The sequence below is a fragment of the Eublepharis macularius genome, chromosome 12, assembly GCF_028583425.1.
Source record: "Eublepharis macularius isolate TG4126 chromosome 12, MPM_Emac_v1.0, whole genome shotgun sequence".
Classification (NCBI taxonomy): Eukaryota; Metazoa; Chordata; class Lepidosauria; order Squamata; family Eublepharidae; genus Eublepharis; species Eublepharis macularius.
The window spans coordinates 63,347,801-63,368,406 of record NC_072801.1 but is presented as its reverse complement, the minus strand read 5'-3'; the positions used below and the strand labels follow the sequence as shown (position 1 = coordinate 63,368,406).

At 47.3% G+C, this 20,606-nt stretch overlaps 1 protein-coding gene across 6 annotated transcripts; it reads left to right on the top strand.

Moving 5' to 3' along the window:
- The first annotated feature begins 3,030 nt into the window (after window positions 1-3,030).
- MVP (major vault protein) lies at window positions 3,031-20,387 on the top strand. 6 transcript variants are annotated; one of them, XM_054992707.1, is made up of 17 exons: window positions 3,031-3,131; window positions 3,878-4,031; window positions 5,109-5,304; window positions 5,441-5,564; window positions 5,645-5,776; window positions 5,858-5,952; window positions 9,414-9,650; window positions 11,949-12,074; window positions 12,156-12,314; window positions 12,732-12,970; window positions 14,580-14,777; window positions 16,735-16,870; window positions 17,333-17,544; window positions 18,570-18,686; window positions 18,778-18,904; window positions 19,672-19,860; window positions 20,032-20,387. In XM_054992707.1, exons 2-17 carry the CDS (start codon window positions 3,910-3,912, stop codon window positions 20,152-20,154), a joined length of 2,532 nt encoding a protein of 843 aa, XP_054848682.1. In that variant the 5' UTR covers window positions 3,031-3,131; window positions 3,878-3,909; the 3' UTR covers window positions 20,155-20,387. The 6 variants fall into 6 exon arrangements, with proteins under 6 accessions (XP_054848682.1, XP_054848677.1, XP_054848680.1 ...); XM_054992702.1 differs by lacking the exon at window positions 3,031-3,131 and adding an exon at window positions 3,142-3,179; XM_054992705.1 differs by lacking the exon at window positions 3,031-3,131 and adding an exon at window positions 3,331-3,346.
- The last annotated feature ends 219 nt before the right edge of the window (window positions 20,388-20,606 follow it).

Below are 20,606 nucleotides of genomic sequence, written 5' to 3'. Positions count from 1 at the left end.
CATAAATTAGAATTTATAGAGGAGAGGACGAGAAAGCGAAGATAAACGACAAGATGTGAGTTTTCCAATAATACAGGAGTATAAAATTCAAGAGGAAATTTTCAATTAAAGTTCAATTAAAAAGTTGCTGAGCTGAATGATTATGTATTCCAATAATGCAGGATTCTCCAGGCTGAAAATTCAAGTAGAAATGTTCAATTCAATTAAAGTTCAATTAAAATGTTGCTAAGTCAAATTATGTATTTCCAGCTTTCTAATAAAACTTTCCAAAGCATTCAACTAATTTCATATACACTGTGTTGGTAATCTTTACCACAATCTTTGAGGGAGGCCAATATTACTCTGTCTTGTATACAGTAAGACTCCCTTTTTTGCCTGTGGACTTCTGCCTTGGCTGTGCATGTGTAGGAGATGTTCTTGCTTCATAACTGTTGGGGGTTTGAATCCAGGTTTCTCAGCAAGTGCAGGATTCAGAATCCTGTGGTGTTGGCATGTGGTCCCCCCCACCTTCGTAGCATTGTATGCTTGCTGCATAATTGGCAACTTTGTAGCTGTCCAAGCTCTCCTAAAAGGGAGAATACGATGATGCTTCCAACCAGTCTAGCAAAAGTTATTAGCAGGGCTTTTTTCTGGGGAAAGAAGTGGTGGAACTCAGTGGGTTGCCCTCAGAGAAAATGGTCACATGGCTGGTGGCTCCGCCCCCTGATCTCCAGACAGAGGGGAGTTTAGATGGACTCCCCTCTGTCTGGAGACCAGGGGGCGGGGCCACCAGCCATGTGACCATTTTCAAGAGGTTCCGGAACTATGTTCCACTGCGTTCCAGCTGAAAAAAATCCCTGGTTATTAGTAATTAGATCTCCTTTTTCTGTATCTCCAGGATCCAGCTCCCCTGAAGCTAGAAGGGGAAGGGACATAACTGAGGCCTTCTTGCATCATGCCTTGACTGAGACCGCTTTAAGGACTCAAGATGAACCCACCAACCTGCTTTATATTGAGCCCTTGATCTGTCCAGGTGCATCTTGTCTTCTCTTGACTGGCAGTGGCTTTTCAGGGTGTCTGGAAGAGGTCTTTTACCTCAACCACTACCTGATCTTTGTTACTGGAGATGCCAGAGATTGAACCTGAGACCTTCGATATGCCAAACAAACATTTGGCTATTAAGCCATGGCCCCTCCCCTAAGGTATCTTTTAAATTATATTTTAATTAACGATCGTATGGGTTTTTAATTCCTCCGCATGCTAAGTTTTGTCTGAAAAGCTTGATGAAGTTTCAATAAATATATCAATGTGGCTTCAAGCCTAGATCACTGGTCCCTTTTCCTCAAGCCTATGTGCTCTGACCAGCTGCTACTCTCCTAGAGGTCAGGTATGACTCTTTCAAAAAAAATAATCAGTTGTTTCAGCTAATAAACTCAAACATATACACAAAAAACATAACTACATCATACAGTCATCCAAAACATATCTTTACAGTCATTAATTACTTCAATCATCAATAATCATCTGGGTCGTATATTAATCTAAACAGAACATCTAAATCCTATATAAGAGAAACATAATGAATAAACTATCAATTTGTCATTAATTAAGTTATATGCCTATATAGAACTTGCCCAAGTATATTTTCTACTTCTAAACACCATATTTAGTAATAGTTGTTCTTGATTATTCTTAGTTTTCAGCTACATAATCAAAAAATATTTTCCATTTTTCCTGGAATTCTCAGATTGGCCTATTGTGTATAGAAGATGTTAATTTTGCCATTGACGCATATTCATATAATTTGTTCTTCCATTCTGTCAGATCTGGACATTGTTCTGCCTTCCATTTTGCTGCATATACTTCTCTTGCTGCAGTCACCATATACTTAAATAATTAGCTATGTATTTTTATAACATTACTTGGTAAAATATTAGGTATGGCTCTTTAACATCTCTGAGATCCTTTAACTGGCTATGCAAGGACTGGAGGACTGGCAAGGAAAGCGTGTGTTCTTCCACTAAGATCTGAACCTTCCTACATACAAAGCTGTGCAAAAATCCTTACAGGCCAAGAAGAAACCATCTAACTAAGTTTATATATGTACGAACAAGTGAAAGTCAGTCCCCGCTTCTATCTTTTTTCCTAGCAGAGCTTGTACCTTACAGGTTCATGATAGGCAGAACTTCAACAGGGAATGTCTGGTACTGACGGCATCTCCTTTCTGGGACAGGCATCACCGCTCAATTTCTCTCGTTTCTGCCTGTCCAGCAGCCCCCCCTTTCTCAAACATATAAGAAGGGAGGGGATGCCATTATGTTTAACCACACCGACTCATTTAAATGAACAGCAGGATTTGAATCCAGTGGTCCAGTAGAACAGCAGGATTTGAGTCCAGTAGAAGCCAACAAGACTTTTCAAGATATGAGTCAAAGCTTCCTCTGAAGAAGGGAGTTTTGACTCACAAAAGCTCATACTCTGAAAATCTTGTTGGTCTCTAAGGTGCCACTGGACTCCAACCCTGCTGTTCTATCGCAGACCATCACAGCTACTCACCTAAAATTATGCTCATGGAAGGGACCAATTCAGCCACATGGAGTGGAAATCCATCAACTGTATGAGAGAAAAAACTTGCACAGGTGCAAACTGATATTAACATTGTACCTCTACATCCTGATTCCTTGCCTCTCCCACTGGGATATAAAGGCCCAGAGATCTCCACTCCCCCCTTTCTGAAGAATAGAGCCCTGACTCTGAAAAGTTCATGTCATGGAAACCTTGTAGGTATTTGAAGAAGGGAGCTTTGACTCTGGGAAGCTTCTACCCTGATAATCTTCTCTAAGTTGCCATTGGACTCGAATCCTGCAGTTCTACTGCAGACCAACGTTCCCAACCTGAAACTATTTCCCTCGAATGAAGTTTGCAATGACTGTGAACCACTATAGTGGCAGGAGCGAAGAAACTCTAAAAATCTATACAACCATGCGCTTTCCCAAACTTCGGGTGGCGTCCCTCTGGCTTTATCACCCCCCCCTTCCCAACAACCGATCTGTCACTCTCGGCTTCGCTCCTCCTCTGCCAGGAACTGTGCGCTAGTGGGGAATTCCCAGCCGGTCCTTTTAACCGTCCCCAAAGCAACAACAAGCTGCTGGGTGAGTTTTTCCTCCCTCTGATCGGCACGGATCGGTCCCGGGAATCTGGTGAGACCTCAGTCGCAGGCAGCCAAACCGATCCCGTCCTGTGGCGTGTTATTTCGGAGCCTGCGCAGTCATCGTGGAGAAAGGAAGAGCTTAGATTTTTTGGAATTAGTTAGAAGGAGTTGGGGCGGGGCGAGAAGACTCGCGGAGTTTCCACGCCCGAGATCAAGGTCCGCTCCTCGTTCCGCTGTGCAATCCTAAACAGTTAACTCCAGTCTAAGCCCCTTGAAATCAACGGGCGGAGACCGAAGGAGGCCTTTTTAGGATTGCCCCGTAAGTCAGATCTGCCCTTCGACTCCGACAAGATTCGGAGCTGACGCTGATCCTTCTCGCTGTAAGCCTCCCATGCGGGTAGTCCTCATTGGTTTGGCTGCTAACCTAACCGCTTTCCCGGTGATTGCCTGGGGAAGCCTTATTCCGCTGCGTGGAAGTGGGTGGGTCCTTTGCCTGGGACCCGAAGGGCGTGGTGCGCTGATCAGCTTCGCATCAAAAGCTAACCTGTCCGGCTGGTTTTGTCCTGTTTGCTGAAGGATCAGGCGCAAAGAGGTGTAACAGAGTTGTCACGAATACTTATAAAGAGTGCCATAGATTTCCTCGCGGCCCTGCCCTGCCCTGCCCTTGGGGGGTGGGAAATGACTCAGAGAAAGCGCTCCTGAAGCGGTGCCTCTTGGGCCCATTCTCAGAGCTCTAATCTCTTGCAGGGGCCTCCTTCGCAGCGCCCTCCGGAGACAACATGGCAGCCGAATCTATAATCCGGATTCCGCCGTATCACTACATTCATGTCTTGGACCAGAACTCCAATGTGACCCGAGTGGAAATGGGGCCCAAAACCTACATACGGCAGGACAATGAAAGGTGAGCCAAGCGGAGCATCTGAAGGGTGGAGGCCAGGAGGCAGCCCTGGGGAAGCGAAAGGGATTCTCATGCTAGTCCCGAGCTCCTTTCCCTGGGCCCCTGGTGTGTGAGGTAGGTTTGCTCTTCCAGGCGGTGACTGGAGATCTCCCGGAATTACAGCTGATTTCCAGGAGACAGAGATCTGGAGAAAATGGTTGCTTTGGACAGTGGACTGTATGGGATTATAACCTGCTGAGCTCCTGCCCCTCCCCAAACCCTGTTTTCCTCAAGCTACTCTCCCAAAATCTCCAGGTATTTTCCTCACCAGAGCTGGCAATCCCAGGGGAGGGGAGCCTTATATGTTACTGCTCCTGCCAGGCAGTTTTCTCCCATTCCCCAAATGTGCTTCCTCTTTCTTCCTTTGGGCTCTGATTTGCTGAGGTTGCGTTCCTTCTGACCAGGTTCTTCCTCACTGAAGCTACTTTTACAATGTTGGTATTTATTTAGTTAATACGTTTTTATCCTGCCTTTCCTCCAAAGAGCTTGGGGCAGTGTGTATTGTTCTCCCTTCTGTTTTTTTCTTTACACCAACCCTGTGCAGTAGGCTAGGCAGAGTGAGTGGTTCAGAATTCATATCAGAGTGGGGACTTGAACTTACATTTTCTAAATCCTAGTCCACCGCTTTCACTGCTATACTACTTAAGTTTCTTACAGTGAAATCTTAAGAAGAGTTACTCCAGTTTAAGCCCATTGAAATCTTAGGGCAAGTTTCTTACAGCAATGCGCATTACAAAACATCTATAGTACCAGTGCAAGATCTGGGACCAATAGTACCTTAAAGATCACCTAGATTTCCATGGTATGAGCTTGGTCTTTAGCTGGTCTTTAAGATGCTGTTGGACCTGGATTCTGTCTTTGCTTGCAAACCAACACAGCTACCCACCTGAAGCTATAGTACCAGTGTTTGCAAGTCTCCTCTAGAATGACAAATCGGCCCTGGTAGAGAGCTCAAAGCTAAGATCTCCTATTCCCAGCTAAAGTGAATCCACAAGTCTAAGAACCTAGCTGCACATTTGACTTTCTTTCCTCCCACTTCAGGATTGTCTTTGCCCCAGTGAAGATGGTGATGGTCCCTCCACGCCATTATTGTATCGTTCTCAATCCAGTGGTTCGGGGAGTGGATAATGCAGTCCAGTTTGATGCGGTGGGGCAGGTGCGGCTCAGACATGCTGACTTAGAGATCAGGCTGGCTCAGGACCCTTTCCCTTTGTACCCAGGAGAGGAGCTGCAGAAGGTAAGGATGTGGCCTCCTGTGTGGTGCTGGTGTGCCTGTCTAGCAATTTAAGGTTGTCAACCGGAGCGGCCCCTTGGGATTGCCTTTGTGCCCATGGTCCCCTTTGCCTGACGTCTCTCTTGGCCTCCATCTCTAGGGTGTTACGGCTCTGCAGGTTGTCTCCGCTAATACTGCGCTCCACCTCAGAGCTCTTCTGGACTTTGAAGATGACGAGGAAGAGAAATACGTTGCCGGTGACGAATGGCTATTTGAAGGACCCGGTAGGCAGTGGTCAGTTCCTTTTCTTCCTAATTTGGTTTGCAGCCCAGCTGCTTTCCTTACACACCTTTACTGTTTGCAGGCACCTATATCCCACGCAAGGAGGTCGAGGTTGTAGAGACCATCCAAGCCACTATAATTCGGCCCAACCAAGCAATAAGACTTCAGGCCCGCAAAGAGTGTGTGGACAGAGAAGGGAATACACGTGTGACAGGTACCTGCTCTGTCTCCCTCCCTTCAGTCCTCAGAAAGGCTCTTTTTCTCTCTGGTAAATCTCTTTCACTTCCCTTGGCAGGTGAGGAGTGGCTGGTGAAGCGGGTTGGGGCTTATTTGCCTGGAGTCTTTGAGGAAGTGGTTGACACTGTAGATGCTTTTGTCCTGACCGAGAAGGTGAGTGCCTTGTCTGCTGCCTCTAGTGGTGGGTGAAAGACGGCTGCTTTGGGGAGAAGCCGGGGCGGGGTGCTCTGTTTTGTATTGCGGTAGATAATCTGATTTGTGATGCTCGAGATCTCTGTGTAGTGGAAAATGAGGCACGCGCATCTGCTTCGTGGGTGGGAATATTGTCTGGCCAGTACTTCTGATTCCTTGGCTGCTCTGCCTGTAACTGATTGCACTATAGCATGCTGGAAATAACTTCTTTCTTTCCCAAAGCAAACTCGCTTGAGTAAGTTCTGGACAAATAGCCCTCTTAGTCTGTAGCAGCAAAATAAAATAGGAGGCTGGTGGCACTTTTGAGGCTTACTAAACTTATTTCAGCATAAGCGTCTGTCAGAACTCACTTCATATTTATTTATTTACATTATTTGTAGTCCGTCTTTCTCGCTGAGACTCGTGATTACACAATGTGAGTCAGTACAATCAATATCGACATTTCAATAAACGTGTAATTGGTATATACGTTCAGTTTTGCAAATAGTTAAAAACCAGTAGAAATTCAATACATAGCTGAAAAAATGCAGGAACAGAGCATAAGCAATTCTACGACTGATATATTAAGTAACATAGGAACTACCCAGTAGGATCATACTTTTAGCAATAGTAGTGAACTCCATGGTCCATCAATATTTACAGCAATAGTAATAAAGTCTGTGGTCCTTCCCTAACTCTTTACTGATGGATCTCTTTAAGACCACTTCCTACAGTACAGCTCTCTTGAATAATTCTTACTTATTATTTATTTATTTGTCATTTATATTCCGCCTTTCTCACTGAGAAGGTGGCTTAGATAGTGTGAGATTAGTACAATCAGTAGCAAGGACAACGGCAGACATTTCCATACAGTGTCAAGAACATTTCCATAAACAATGTCATAGGGTAAATGAGAAGTTTACATTAGCAAAGATCCACTATGGGGTTGAAGTATAGCTGAAACAGAACATAGTCAATTCTAGGACTTACATTAAACAACATAAAGCACAGGTAGTATATAGGAGTACATATTTAAAGCAACAGATAATATGTAAGGCAACATAATGGTGAAATCTATGGTTCCTAACTCATTAGTGAAACATCTGGGACCCCTTTCCTACAATACTGCCCTCCTAGCTGAGAAAAAAAGCCTTTTTGAATAATTCGGTTTTACAGTGTTTGTGGAAAGCCAGAAGCATGGGGGCTCTCCTGACCACCTCAGACAGGCCATTCCATAGGGTAGGGGCCACCACAGAGAAAGCCCGTGTATGGGCTGTTGTTGATTTCGCCCATGGCACCTGCAGGCTGGCACCTGCAAGAGACCCTGTTCAGATGAGCAAAGCTGCCATGGAGGGACATAGGGAGAGAGGCGGTCCCATAGGTATGCTGGACCAAGGCTGTGAAGAGCTTTTATGTAATAACCAATACCTTGAACTGAGCACGGTAACAGTTTTGCATCATTTGCGGAAGGCCGTGAGAGTGGGGGCTTTCCTAACCTCAGGTAGACCATTCCATAAAGTGGGGGCCAGCACAGAGAATGCATGTGTACAGGCAGCTGTTGATTTTGCCCATGTGCACCTGCAGAAGGCCCTGTTTGAATGACTGAAGCTGCCGTGGTGGACTGTAGGGAGAGAGGCGGTCCCATACACATGATGGACCAAGGCTTTGAAGAGCTTTGTGTGGTGGTGGAAAGTGCCCTCAAGTCATGGCTGACGTATGGCGACCCCTGGTGGGGTTTTCATGGCAAGAGACTAACAGCTGTGGTTTGCTATTGCCTGCCTCCACAAACTTGGTCTTCATTGAAGGTCTCCCATCCGATTACTAATAAGGCTGACCTTGCTTAGCTTCTGAGATCTTTCAAGATCAGGCTCACCTGGGCTATCCGGGTCAGGGTGAAGAGCTTTATAGGTGATAGACAAAACCTTGAATTGGGCTCAGTGATGGATAAGTAGCCAGTGCAGTGACTGCAGAATGGAGGTAATATTCATGGCCCTCTTAGCTCCCAGTATTAACCCAGCTGCAGCGTTCTGCACCAACCGGTGTTTCCATGTTAACTTAAAGGGGAAACCTATGTACGGATGCATTGATATCTATATCTATTGTGTTAATCCATTTATATACACAACAGAAGGGGGAGAATGCTAAAGTATTCTTTTTGTTAAGCAAACTCCAAATAATACATGATTCTTGAGATTCTATGCTAGTCCTATTTTGCCTATGTAAGGAACCGTTAGGAGTGGCTCCCCCCACCACTCTCAACCGTGCAGTCCTAAACAGAATAGCACCCTTCTAAGCCCATTGAGTTCACCAGATTTAGAAGGATGTAACTGTTTAGGATTGCACTGTAAATTAACTGTTTGGGTTGGATATCCTTTTTTATACCTGCCATTCTTTGTAGCATCCCTCCCCAGGAATTTTTTTTCGCTCAGTCATTCCCAATATCCCTCCATGCCACAGCCTCTGTCACATAGAGCTTTGGTTCATGATCCCTAGCATAACATTTTTCAGTGTTCAAAAGTTGCCTTTGCAACTTTTGGCAACTGCTTCTTCACCAGTTGAAAAGCTGATCGTATCTGATCCTGTACATAGAAGAATGTATCTGGTGTGAGGTGAACTCTGACTCCCAGGTGCTTATCCTGGAGTCTCTATGGTGCCATTGGAGTCATGCTTTTATTTTGTTGCGTTAGCATTTTTATAAAGGGAGTAGGCTGTCAGAACAGAACTGTTCAGGAGGACGCTTTTACAAAGGGGTAAAGGTCATCGTTTACGGCACTGTTTGTTGCATGCGTTTCTTGATTTACTGCATTGTTTCCTAACTTCTGTTATCCAGTCTTTGGGTTTCTTATGTCATGACTTAATCTGTTCCTGATGCATTGTTCTCTAATTTTGCGTTCCAGTTGTATGCCTTACACTGTTCCTACTGCATTGCTAAATGAGAGCTCCCTGCATCTTATGGTTGCCAGCACTCAGTTGGGAAATTCCTGGAGATTTGGGGGTGGAGTCTGGGGAGGGAGGGGTTTGCAGAGGGGAGGGACCTCAGTGGGGTATCGTGCCTTAGAGTCCACCCTCCAGAGCAGCTTTCTCTCCAGGGAAACTGATCTCTGTCATCTGGAGATCAGTTGTAATTCCAGGAGATCTCCAGGCCCTACCTGGAGTTTGGCAGTCCTACTGTAGCTGCTTGTTCTCTGGCTAGCCGTTTGGCCCAGGCTGGCCTTCATCTGAAGATGGAGTTCCTCCTGTAGAATACTTGCAAATATTGGTCCCACTAGTGGCCTTGCATTATGTGGGTGTTAACAAGGGTCTCTGAACAAGCTACTGGCATGAGCACTCACTGCAGATTTTTAGCCACCACAGCAACTTGCTGGCCACTTGTATGAATCACTATGAGGAAACCGCAGTGGGTCCCCACACATTTACATCCCTGCCATATCTCTTCTTTGAAGAAAGCACTGCACCTCCGGGCCACCAAGACATTCCAGGACTCCCAGGGAACCACGAGGAAAACAGGGGAAGAGTGGCTGATCACCATGGCTGACACTGAGGCCCACATCCCGGATGTTTACGAGGAAGTGCTGGGCATTGTCGATATCACCACCCTGAACAGCTGCCAATACTGTGTAGTTTGTGATCCGGTGGATGCGAGTGGCAAACCCCAACTCGGGCAGAAGAAAGTGATTAAGGTATGTATGTGCCTGGGCCCAGGTTGCACAACGGGCAGTCTTGGCATCCTGGCTGAGCTGCTGAAAGTGTTACAGCAATCTTATACCCACAATTATGGTAGATTTCCTTACACTTACTGGGCGCATTCATTTATGTATGTATGGCAGCAGGCCTGGGGTATAATGTTAACAGCTTCAGTAGCACCCTCTTTCTTTCTTCAGTGGCTGTGAAATTTTCTAGCTTCGAGGAACCCTTTCTGCATGAATGTATCAGCTGTAGAACTCCTATGTGTTGCCAAGGCCTCGGGAGCATTATCTACGTGGACCATCAGTTCCTGCAAAGGGGTCCTTGCCATGATGTGTTTTGTCGTGGCTGTGCTTTTAGGAGTAATTTGTAGTGGTGGTTGAGCTCTCTCTCAGGAAAGCTTCTTCTCTATTACCAACTTCTTATTTAAAGAGTCCTTCATAAACTTCTTTAGGGATCTTAAGGATCCCTAGAACACCATTCAGAAGCCAGTATTGTAGAAGAGGCATCTGTTTCCATCTACATGGAGAGGGGCTACGATTGCATCTAGAGCATTGCATCCATTTTACTGGAGGAGGGGTACAATTATGCCATGTGTGTGGCCGTAGGCGCCAGAAACCCTGGTGCCGGCGTGTATGTATTGTAATCTAGTCAATGAGCACTGGAGTATTCAAAGCAACCATGTCTGAGTGTGAAGTTTCCTACCTACTCATAATTCTGCAACTCCAAAACTCCCCTGGTCTTGGTGTAGGATCATTGGAACCCCCCTCTACAGCTCATAACACCCCCTGCCCCATCTAAGCCTCCTTCATATGTGCTATTACTGAATTTCCAAGCCCTCTCTCAGGGTAGAAGAACTGCCCCACCGTCCTGCCAGCTGAAATAATCCTGTCATCAAGTCTCCTAACTTTCCCCTGACCAAAGGTAGCTGCTGCCACCCCCACCCCTTTACACCCTTCCTTGGCAGCAAATGCCGGCCTATTCCGCCTTCTCTGTTTGTGTGTTTTAATTTTAAAAAGTGTCGTTTAACATGTGCTTTCAAATGCTGTCTGCATAAAAATGTAAAATGATAAAATTGTTCCAAAAACATGCAGGCTTTTGAGGGAGGGGACCTCATTGGACTTGGAAACGGCATTTGGAAGCTGGAGGGCTCCCAGCTGGCACTGTCCCCAGATGCCACAGAGGAGTTCCTGCCTCCTTCCTGCCTTCCATCTGATGGCTGCATCAAGGGCCGTTGGAGTCTCGAGTGGCTGTTGGCTGGAGCAGGATTTGCTCTCAACCGGGCAGTGCCTGGCTGCTTCCTGCCCTCCTTCTGCCTGCTGTTTTATGTTTGAGTAGCCCTATGTTGGTAGCCAGACCTTATGTCAGGTAGGGTGTCTGTCTGTCAAAAGTGTATGCGGAGTGAATGCAGCATTAGTTAACAAAGTAGTTCTGCGCATTTTTTGTCTGTGTACTGAAAACAAAAATTTCAAGGAGTTGGTACTGTCGTTTCTGGAGCCAGATCGTCATCTTGTTGCTTAACGGATGGCATCGGTTCCCATCCAGAATTTATCCCCTGAAAATGTCCCCTGGTTTTGATGCAGGATCAGTGGAGCTCCACCTGCAGCGCACAACATTCTCCCCCCTTGTGCCTCTTGCAAGCCATTAGCATTATAAGTTGCATAAGCATATACCAGGTTTCTCCACAGAGCCACATATAGGCTGTATCTCTGAGGTCAGCGGCTGTTGTTTGAGAATGTTGTTTGCGAATGGCAGAAGTACTGTTTGTACTCAGCTTGTGGTGCTGTTCCATTGAAGGAAGGCATCTTAATGTTAGTTATTTACATTATATCTAAGCCACACTTTCCATTAAAAAATGCTCAAAGCCACTTATGAAGTTGAAGTAGAACATTAAAAAATTTATGTCCACCTGAAATAACTTCTGAGGTTCTCCTTTGGCTGTTCTTGGCTTTGGAGCTGGTGTCGAAGGAAACCAGGCCTTTGATGGGTTGAGTGTACACTCACATGCTCTTCTGTCAACGTAGTTACTATGTTTTTATGCTGATACTTTTAGATATTGTGTATTTCAATGTCATAGTAGGCCATCTGGGTAGTAGGGCTTGGTAGAGGAAAGGAGAGGTATAAATATTTCAAGTAAACAAAATGCATAGTTCAGGAAAGACCCCAGTTGCTTTCTACAGTGCCTGCTTACAACTGTTTATGGCACTGGGTCTCGAAGGGGACTGCTTTGAAGGACTGCGTTTTTCAGGCCAACTGTTGAGCCTCACTTCTGTTCTGTGCCGCCATATCCACAGGGGGAGACGTCATTCTTCCTGCAGCCTGGAGAGTGGCTGGAACAGGGCATCCAGGACACTTATATCCTCTCAGAAGATGAGGGACTCTTGCTCCGTGCACTCCGACCCTTGGAAGACCAGAATGAGGTTAGACCTGAGCCTGTGTTGGGTGAGGAAGAAAAAATGTGAGTTTATGTTCACCCGTCTCTTTCCTTGTCTCCTCCTTAGGATGAGGATAAAGTTATGCGCAAGCCGGGTGACCGCTGGCTGATCCAGGGACCTCTGGAATATGTGCCGCCTGCAGAAGTGGAAGTGCTGGAGCGGCGCCATGCTATCCCGCTGGCTGAGAATGAGGGCATTTACGTGCGGGATATCAAGACTGGGAAGGTGAGCAGAGCAGATGGCACAGCACCTCAGTGGGCACCAGCTGCTTGGGAAATGGGCCTTTATCCAGGGCAGTATAAAAAGATTTTGGGGATAAAAACCTTCCAAGGTCACCTCTAACAAGGAGTTGGATCCTACCAGTTTTTCCAGTTGATCTCACCGAGTTTTCGTCCTGACCCCAGACCTCGTTTTATGTTGCTTTTCTCCACAAAGAAAAATAGAGACAGTGTTGCATAATAGCTAGAGTGACAGACTAGGATCTGGGTGACCAGGTTCAGTTCCCTGCTCTGCCTTGGAAGTTCATTGGGTGACCTTGGGCCAGTCACAGACTGGCGGAGAGAGGGAGAGAGAACCCACCAATTTCATGTACTAAGGCTCAGCAAAAACCGCAGTCTGTTGTTCTTGTCTCCCACATCCCAGGTCCGAGCTGTAATCGGCCACACTTACATGTTAACTCAGGATGAGGAACTGTGGGAAAAGGAGCTTCCTCCCTACATAGAGACCTTGCTGGCTTTGGGGAGGAATCCCTCTGTGGATCGCTCCAAGGAGGTCTCTGAAGGGGGCGATGGGCCCCCCCGTGATCGGACCCGGGCAGTGAGCTACCAGGTTCCCCACAATGCAGCGGTGCAAGTGTACGACTACAAGGAGCGTAAATCCAGGTTGGAAAATTCCTGCAGCTTTTGAGGTTGGAGCCTGGAGAAGGTGGGACTTGGGAGGGGAGGAACCTCAGCAGAGTATGATGCCATACAGTCCACCCTCCAAAGGAGCCATTTTCTCTAGGGGAACTGATCTGTCACCTGGAGATCAGTCATAATTCTGCAGCTACCATGTGGAGGTTGGCAACCCTAAAGCCAGGTGAGAGAATGGACAAGAGTGGTGAATGGGTTCCTTGACTGTGTTGAGGCAGCAGATCAAAGTGCGGAACAGGCCTGGGACAAAGTAGGGGAGGAGAAGCATAAGAAATACCTGTATGGAGAGGCAGAAGGGGGAGTGGCAGGAGGTGAGTTAAACTACAGAAGGGACTGTGGTATAGCATGAAAAGTAAGGCCAAGTCCCCTTGCCCACATACACACAGAAGGAAGTGGTGGACTTCTGAGGGACTCTGTTATTATGGATGGCAGGTGGCAGTTTGCATTTTTGAACGCTTTCTTATGTAAAAATGGTCCCTGCATGATGACAAAAAAGTGGTTCATAACGTTTCTCCCAGGTATCTTTTTGCTTGCAAAAGGATTTATTTAATGAGGGGGAAGCAATAAAAATGTGAACTGTGCCCTGAAGTTTGCAGTGGTACCTTTTGGTTCTACTACTTCAGGACTCTGTTGCCCCTTCTACTGTGTGCGTAGATCAGGCTAAAGGGGGGATAAAATTGAGAAGGGGGGAGGGGTGTTCTTGAGGGGAAGGAAATACAGGGAGGAACAGACCAGAAGAGAAGGAATTTCCTCAGAGCCAGCACTTAATTTTTGAAATTAGAAATGCCAGCCCTTGTGGCTGCCTGGAATCTATGGCCCGTAGCTGACGGGAGGCCTTTTGCCTGGAAAAGGTGCCTGTGCTTACTCAGTGTGGTTAGTCATACACACACTCGTACTCCTAGAAGCAGAGCTGGCACCCAAGGCAGCGTGCATGACTGAGTCCGCCTTGGGGCCAGCTTCAGATTGGTGCCTCGTTTCAGCTGGAAGGGGCTGGTTACAGAGGTTTTTTTCTGAGGATAGTGGGGTAGTTTTTTGTAAGTATAAACTGTTTTTCAACTTCCAAAACATTATACAGAAGAACTGGATAAAAACATGGTAAAATCACACAATCCAGGAATAGATCCAGAGGAGTTAGCCGTGTTAGTCTGTAGTAGCTGTGTTAGTCTGCAGTAGCAGCTGTAGTAGCTACTGGACTCTTTACTACAATCCAGGAACGAAAATCTTAAAACAAGCCTCCAAGCTACTTCATAGAGCTGATTTCCAAAATAAACAGAATGAGCATCCTTTTTCCCAGCTTCTGGGATTCCAGGAGAGAGGAGGCCATATACCACCTCTATGAACTTCCTTGGCCCTTAAGGTCGCCCAGTGAAGCCCCCTGTTTCATCATCCAGAGAAGTTCTGGGGGTGGTCATGGTTGAGTGAGACCAATCTGGCTACTGTGTGTGATGAAACAGGGGGCTTCATTGGGCAGCCTTAAGTGCCAAGGAAGTTCATAGAGGAGAGGGGCACAAGCATGCCTTTTTCTTTCTGAGATTATCTCCAGCCTAAGGGTCGGCGTCTCTCTTTTTCTTCTTCTCAGGGTGGTTTTTGGGCCAGAACTAGTGCTTCTGGGCCCAGATGAACAATTCACAGTGCTGAGTCTGTCTGGGGGACGGCCTAAGCGCCCCCATGCCCGCCGTGCCATCTGCCTCCTCTTGGGGCCTGACTTCTGCACAGATGTTGTCACTATTGAGACAGCGGATCATGCCCGCCTACAGCTCCAGCTGGCCTACAACTGGTGAGTGTTTCCCGTCACCTGTGCAAGAATAAAAAGTGAGTCGTCACCAATACGGCTTGCCCTTTATAGTAGTAGATATTCCTGAATACCCTGCATGCCTTATTCTGCCAGCAAGATTTAAGCATTCCAACGTGTTGAATTCATTTGTAATATATAGTGTGATGGGGCTTGGAGGGAAGGGAGGGAGTGTGACAGGAAGAATTGGCTTGGGGGATTGAATAAGTGGGGATGCAAATACAAGCATTCATCAGGAAAGATCGAATACTCTGCTGGATGCTACAGCCCCATTCCCAAATTGCTGGACATCCCGCTAAAGAAAGACAGAGAAGCAGGTATATGTGGAGGAAGGGGCGGTCTTAGCCAATGGGTAACGGGCAGCAGCCCTGGGCCTCGTGCTTGGGGGGTGGGACCTGACTGCCCATAGCCCTGCCTAGGTTTGCGGATGAAGATCTCCTGGAACTGCAACTGATTTCCAGGCCACAGAAATCAGTCCCCCTGGAGAAAATGGCTGCTTTGGAGGGTGGTCTTTATAGCATTATACTCCATTGAGGTCTCTCCCCTTCCCAAACCCTACCTTCTCCACGATTCCCCCCCCCCCAAATTTTCCAGGAGTTTCCCAACCTGGAGCTGGTAATCCTAGCCCTGCCTCCTAAAAACAGGGGAGAAAAGAAAAAGAGCAGGTTCTTGCTGCCACTTGCACCTGCCCCATCTGGGGATCGGGCACCTGCCCACCCTGTATGGGGTGAGGGCCTCTCCTTGCTTGGCCCCGTTGCAGGTGGTGGCAGGGTGTGAGTGTGTATGTGTGTATGAGAGAGATTGTGATTCCAGACCCCGTTTTGGACTTTTGGCCAGGGCCTCAGAATCACTAAGACTGCCCCGTGTATGTTCTGAGTCTGGAATGCCTTCCACATGAGTCATCTGGAGGCTTGCAAGGTTCCTTCCAGTGGCAGGCAAACTCCCAGCAGTTCGCTCCTGTGTCTGCTGATCAGGCAACCTGGGCAAGCGGGTGGGGCCTGCTCTCCCAGCCGGCGCAATTATGTCACTTCCAGAAGGTTCACGTTCAGAACATTCCCATTAGGAGCATGATGATGTCACTGCCAGAAGTGATGTCATTGCTCTGAGGTTGGAAGTGCTCATGTGTATACTAAAACAGTAAGTACCAGGAGGCCACCTCATCCTGGTTGTTGGGGTGACCAGACAAACCTAGTTATCTGGTCCAAGTTCAATGCTTTTAGAAAACCAATTTTTTTTCTTTCTTCCAGACAGCATAGTGGTGCATTCTGGGAGTTTTCCTGGCTTTTCTCTGTTCTTTCTCAAACCTGCTTTGTTCTGAAGTTTTGGGAAAGTTTGTAGTAAAGCTAGGAAGGTTTCTGTGTGTGAGAGAAAATTCGGATCTTCTGGTTCACCTGGCAGCCATTTTCCTTGACGTTGTCCTTGAAGCAGCCATTTCCTCCCCCCCACCACTAGGGGGCTATAAAACTTGCTATATTGATAGACCATTGTGCCAAGAAGTGTTCTCTGAATTTTCATTTTTTTAAAAAGTAAGTCTTTAGCCCCCTCCCTTGCAGAGATACAAGTAAAAAAAGCATATCTTTGTAAGGAAAGGGGCTGGAGACTTACTTTCTTTTTTTAAAAAAATCCTGGGATTTCAGGGAACCTGCTACACCTATCATTACAACGGTATATTGATACGATATTCTAGAGCTGATTCTTTTTTAAAAAATTGCAAGAACCCTGTTGGCCCAGGGGAGGAGGGGAGTGACAAATTCCAGGGGATTGGAAATGGTAGGAAACCTGCCATGTGGAAGCCCTGCGGCTTCTGTGCTTAACCTGCAGCTGCACCAGCAACGGAGAAACTACAAAACCCCCTCCCTGTGTGGAAGACATCTTGGCTAAGTGCTGCTGTCTTCTTTGAGAACAGCAACAACATCTAGTATTCGTTTCTTTTTCCCACCAGGCACTTTGAGATCCCTGCTGCTGCTGAGGCTTCCTGCCTCTTTAGTGTCCTGGATTTTGTAGGTGATGCCTGCAAGACGGTGGCCTCACGCATCCGAGGGGCTGTGGCCGCTGTCACATTTGACGACTTCCACAAGGTAAGTTGCCCATTCCCATCAGCTTCTTTGCCTCTTTCTTGCCCTGAACACAGGTAGGCAGCTCTTTCGTCTACATTCTTCTTGGCTGGATTGTAGAGCATTGGGGTCTGAGAGCGGGCAGCAGTGCTGTGTCCTTCCCTGCCCCCTGCCTGGGGTACTCCTGAAAGTCCTGTGCCAGCTGGATCTTGTAGGCAGTTCCTTTGAGCTGAGGAAGAGCCATTACCACATGTGAGATGGATGGGTAAGAGGTGATATTTGTCCTCCTCTGCCTAGTAGTTGTTGTTATGGGCTGGCCCACTGAACTAGCCACAACACCATCCAGGTGGGGAGAAGAGTGCTATTTTGTTTTGTTCTACATAATAGTATGAATGGTACTAGCCGACCTGAAATTTGTCATTGGCTTCGGTGTCTTTGTGATGGTGAGCATAAATTGCTCACATTTGCTGAAATAAATGTCCCCAGAACTCCAACCGTCTCATCTGTGCGGCTGTGTTTGGCTTTGACGCCGAAGGGACACTGCGGACCTCCCTGCGCTTTGCCCCCAACGGCCTTATCATCAGCAGTGTTGACATTCAGAGCGTGGAGCCGGTGGACCAGAGGACTCGGGATGCCCTCCAACGCAGTGTCCAGCTTGCGATCGAAATCACCACCAACTCTCAGGAGGCAGCAGCTCGGTATTGAATTGTTCTAGCGGGAGGGGAACCAGTCGCAGGCAAGACTGCAGCAACGGCACATAATCTGGCAGTTCCTTGGCCCAAACTGCACAGCTCCTTTCCCGCCCCCCTCTCTGTTAGCACCGTTGTCCCTGATCTCTCCCCCTGCTGTGCTTGACCCCAGAACACCCTGGCACAACCAGTCTCCTCCTGGAATGATTGGGAATCAATGCGCCCAGAGTTGTGCATTCTTAGCATTTTTAAATAGGAGATGAAAACTATGCCAAAGAAAATGTCATCTCTTTGGCTTGTATTGGTTATGCAAAAGCACTATGCTTAAGCTTTGTTTTGCGTAATTTTTCTCACGTCCAGTTATGAGGAGGGGCAGAGGGGCTGTGCCGCTGCTTGGAGTCTTTGGATGGAGTTATGTGAGACCTCTGTAACTTGCTCCTCTGATGTTCAGATCAGCACTGAAAAGCAGCATTGAGGAGGGGGGGCAGTTTAGAGAATGCCTGATCCTTTTTTTATCACACCATTTCTCTGACAAATTGCTTGCCTGCCTGGAAGTTTCTGCTATTTATTTACTTCATTTATAGCCCCCCCTGCCCCAGCCACCAATTGGAAAGAAAAGACAGGAACAATAAGAGTATCTGTTTCTTGTGTGTCCCCCTCCCTGCCTCTGGCTAAAATCAGCTCGATTTCTCTCAGGAAAATGGTGGGGCAGGGCACAGCAGCTGTATCCAGATCCCTTCCCACAACATGGAGGCTTTTCAACATCAAAGTTATGACCTTCAGCCCTTCCCCATTTCTAGATCTCTTGGGCCCATTAAAGTATTACTTTCCAAACTTCTGGTACTGCTAGGAGTCTGCTCCTTATTGATTTTCTCTTTTTGAACGTTCCAAACTATGGGATTGTGGCCACCCTTCCTCCTTCAAGCTATTCCACCCCAATTTTCTCCTGAAGGGCTGCCTCCTAAGGACACCTGACATAGATAAAATTTTCCTCTTTCAGTTTTCTGTCTCTGGTTCCTTCTCTCATGTCTCAGGCATGAAGCGGAGCGACTGGAGCAAGAGGCACGGGGACGTCTGGAGCGGCAGAAAATCCTTGACCAGGCTGAGGCCGAACGGGCCCGGAAGGAGCTGCTGGAGTTGGAAGCACTGAGGTGGGAGGACGGAGGCTGACAGGGCCAGGTGGGCTCAGCTCCTCTTGGCAGCAAGGCAGCGTCCATCTTTGTTCTCTCCCCTTTCCTGTAGCACGGCGGTTGAGAGCACTGGAGCTGCGAAGGCTGAGGCCCAGTCACGGGCAGAGGCAGCCCGGATTGAGGGTGAAGGAGCAGTCCTGCAGGCCAAGCTGAAGGCGGAAGCAACAACCATTGAGACTGTGAGTCCTGCTTGTCCCTCCTTGAATTGTTTTGTCTCCCACTCAGCTCTGAGACTGTACTAGAAAGCGGGGTTGGGGGGAATCTACATCCTTTAAAAAACATGGTAATTGCTATCCTATCCCCACATTGCTTTCAAGCCTTCTTTATTCTCTCCATTTTTTTAAATTCTCAATTTTCTTTTAACTGCACCACTGTGCTGGGTTGGACCAGTGGTCCATCTAGTTCAACATCCTCATTTCTCTCAGTGGCCAATCAGCTGCCAACCCTGGCTTTCAGGTTTGCTGCCTCTGAACATGGAGGTTCCATTTAACCATCATGGCTATAAGGCCTAAATGGCTATTCTCTAGGAATTTGTTTACCTCCTTTCCAAAGCGGCCAGCACTACCTGCTGTGGCAATGAATTCCAGAAATAATTTCTTTCAACTGCCCCTCTTTCCTATGGAAAGCTATTGCGATCCTACTTCTATAAACAAAGTTCTTACATGTTCCCCTTTGGAGCTATGTGGCTTTCATTCAATGTGAGCGCAATTGCTGTACATATTAATCAGTGTTAATATAAAGTATTTTGTGATTCATTCGCTTTTGAAGCCCTAGGACTGACTCTGGCCATTCCAGAGGTGGGAAGAATTTTGTAGGCATTTTCCCCTAGAGCGGTGTTCTTGATATTGGTGGGCTTCGCTTCAGCTTTTATTCCAGTTGAAGCGGGTCCCGTGTGACACTGGAAAGGGTTTTACACTCTCTCCCTTTCCCGCCTCGATCCTCGCAGGCCTCAGAACTGCAGCGCCTGTCTCAGGCTCGGGAGCAGGAGCTCCGCTTCTCCAAGGCTCAGGCTGATCTGGACGTATCCCGTGCAGAAGCTTTGGCTACCGTTGAAGTGAAGAAATTTGAGGCGGTGATAAAGGCAATGGGGGCTAACACCATCCGTGACATTGCCGTGGCTGGGCCTGAGATTCAGGTGAGAAGTGAGGTCTGGGAAATGTGGAGGTGGCTCTTTCCACAGGGTCCCGGCAGAGGAGTAAAGGGCCAAAGAAAGAGAGCTGTTGCCAGAGAATGGGTGGTAGGAAGAAGGGTGGGTTGTTTGTTTGTTTGAGCAATAACCGAGTCTCACTTTCTATTTCTCTTTCAGGCAAAACTGCTCCAGGGCTTGGGCATCCACTCCACACTCATCACAGATGGTTCCTCCCCGATTAATCTTTTTACAGCTGCAGGAGGGCTGTTGGGGATTCTTCCCAAGCCTTCTGAGACCTGATGGACGCTGGCAATACACACCTCCCTGCCAAGCTTCTGAGTGCCTTAGAGATCGATGGGGCTGGGGCAAGTCTTCCTTTTCGTTTGGGGCTTCCCCCCTTGAATGTGCCTTCACTTGAATGTGTTTTTTTTGTTTCCTTCTGTCTTACGAGTTTTCTTTCTCCAGTTGTTGCTTGCTGATTATAAGAAGGGGGAAAAAGAATCGCCTACAATAAAGTCTTCTGTCCCATACAATTTCTTGCCTTGTCTTTTTGACAGTGCTAGGGTGCTCTTTTTCTGGGAACGTGATCGTTTTTTGAAAAAGGGAGGAAAAAGAATGGAGCGGGGGGGGGGGGGAAGGCATACATTGTGAGGTCATAGAATGTGGGGGAGTAAGAGAACTACAATGCTGAACCAAGGGGAACTTCTGCTACTTCGTCTCCTGTACATCTTCACAAAGTTCACTATAGTGAC

Excerpts from the sequence above, each read along its gene's own strand:
- MVP (XM_054992707.1), top strand. The coding sequence starts at position 3,910 with ATGGCAGCCGAATCTATAATCCGGATTCCGCCGTATCACTACATTCAT. Across the intron at positions 5,953-9,413 it reads CTTTTGTCCTGACCGAGAAG|AAAGCACTGCACCTCCGGGC; the intron begins GTGAGTGCCTTG and ends TCTTCTTTGAAG. Across the intron at positions 18,905-19,671 it reads AAGCAACAACCATTGAGACT|GCCTCAGAACTGCAGCGCCT; the intron begins GTGAGTCCTGCT and ends CGATCCTCGCAG.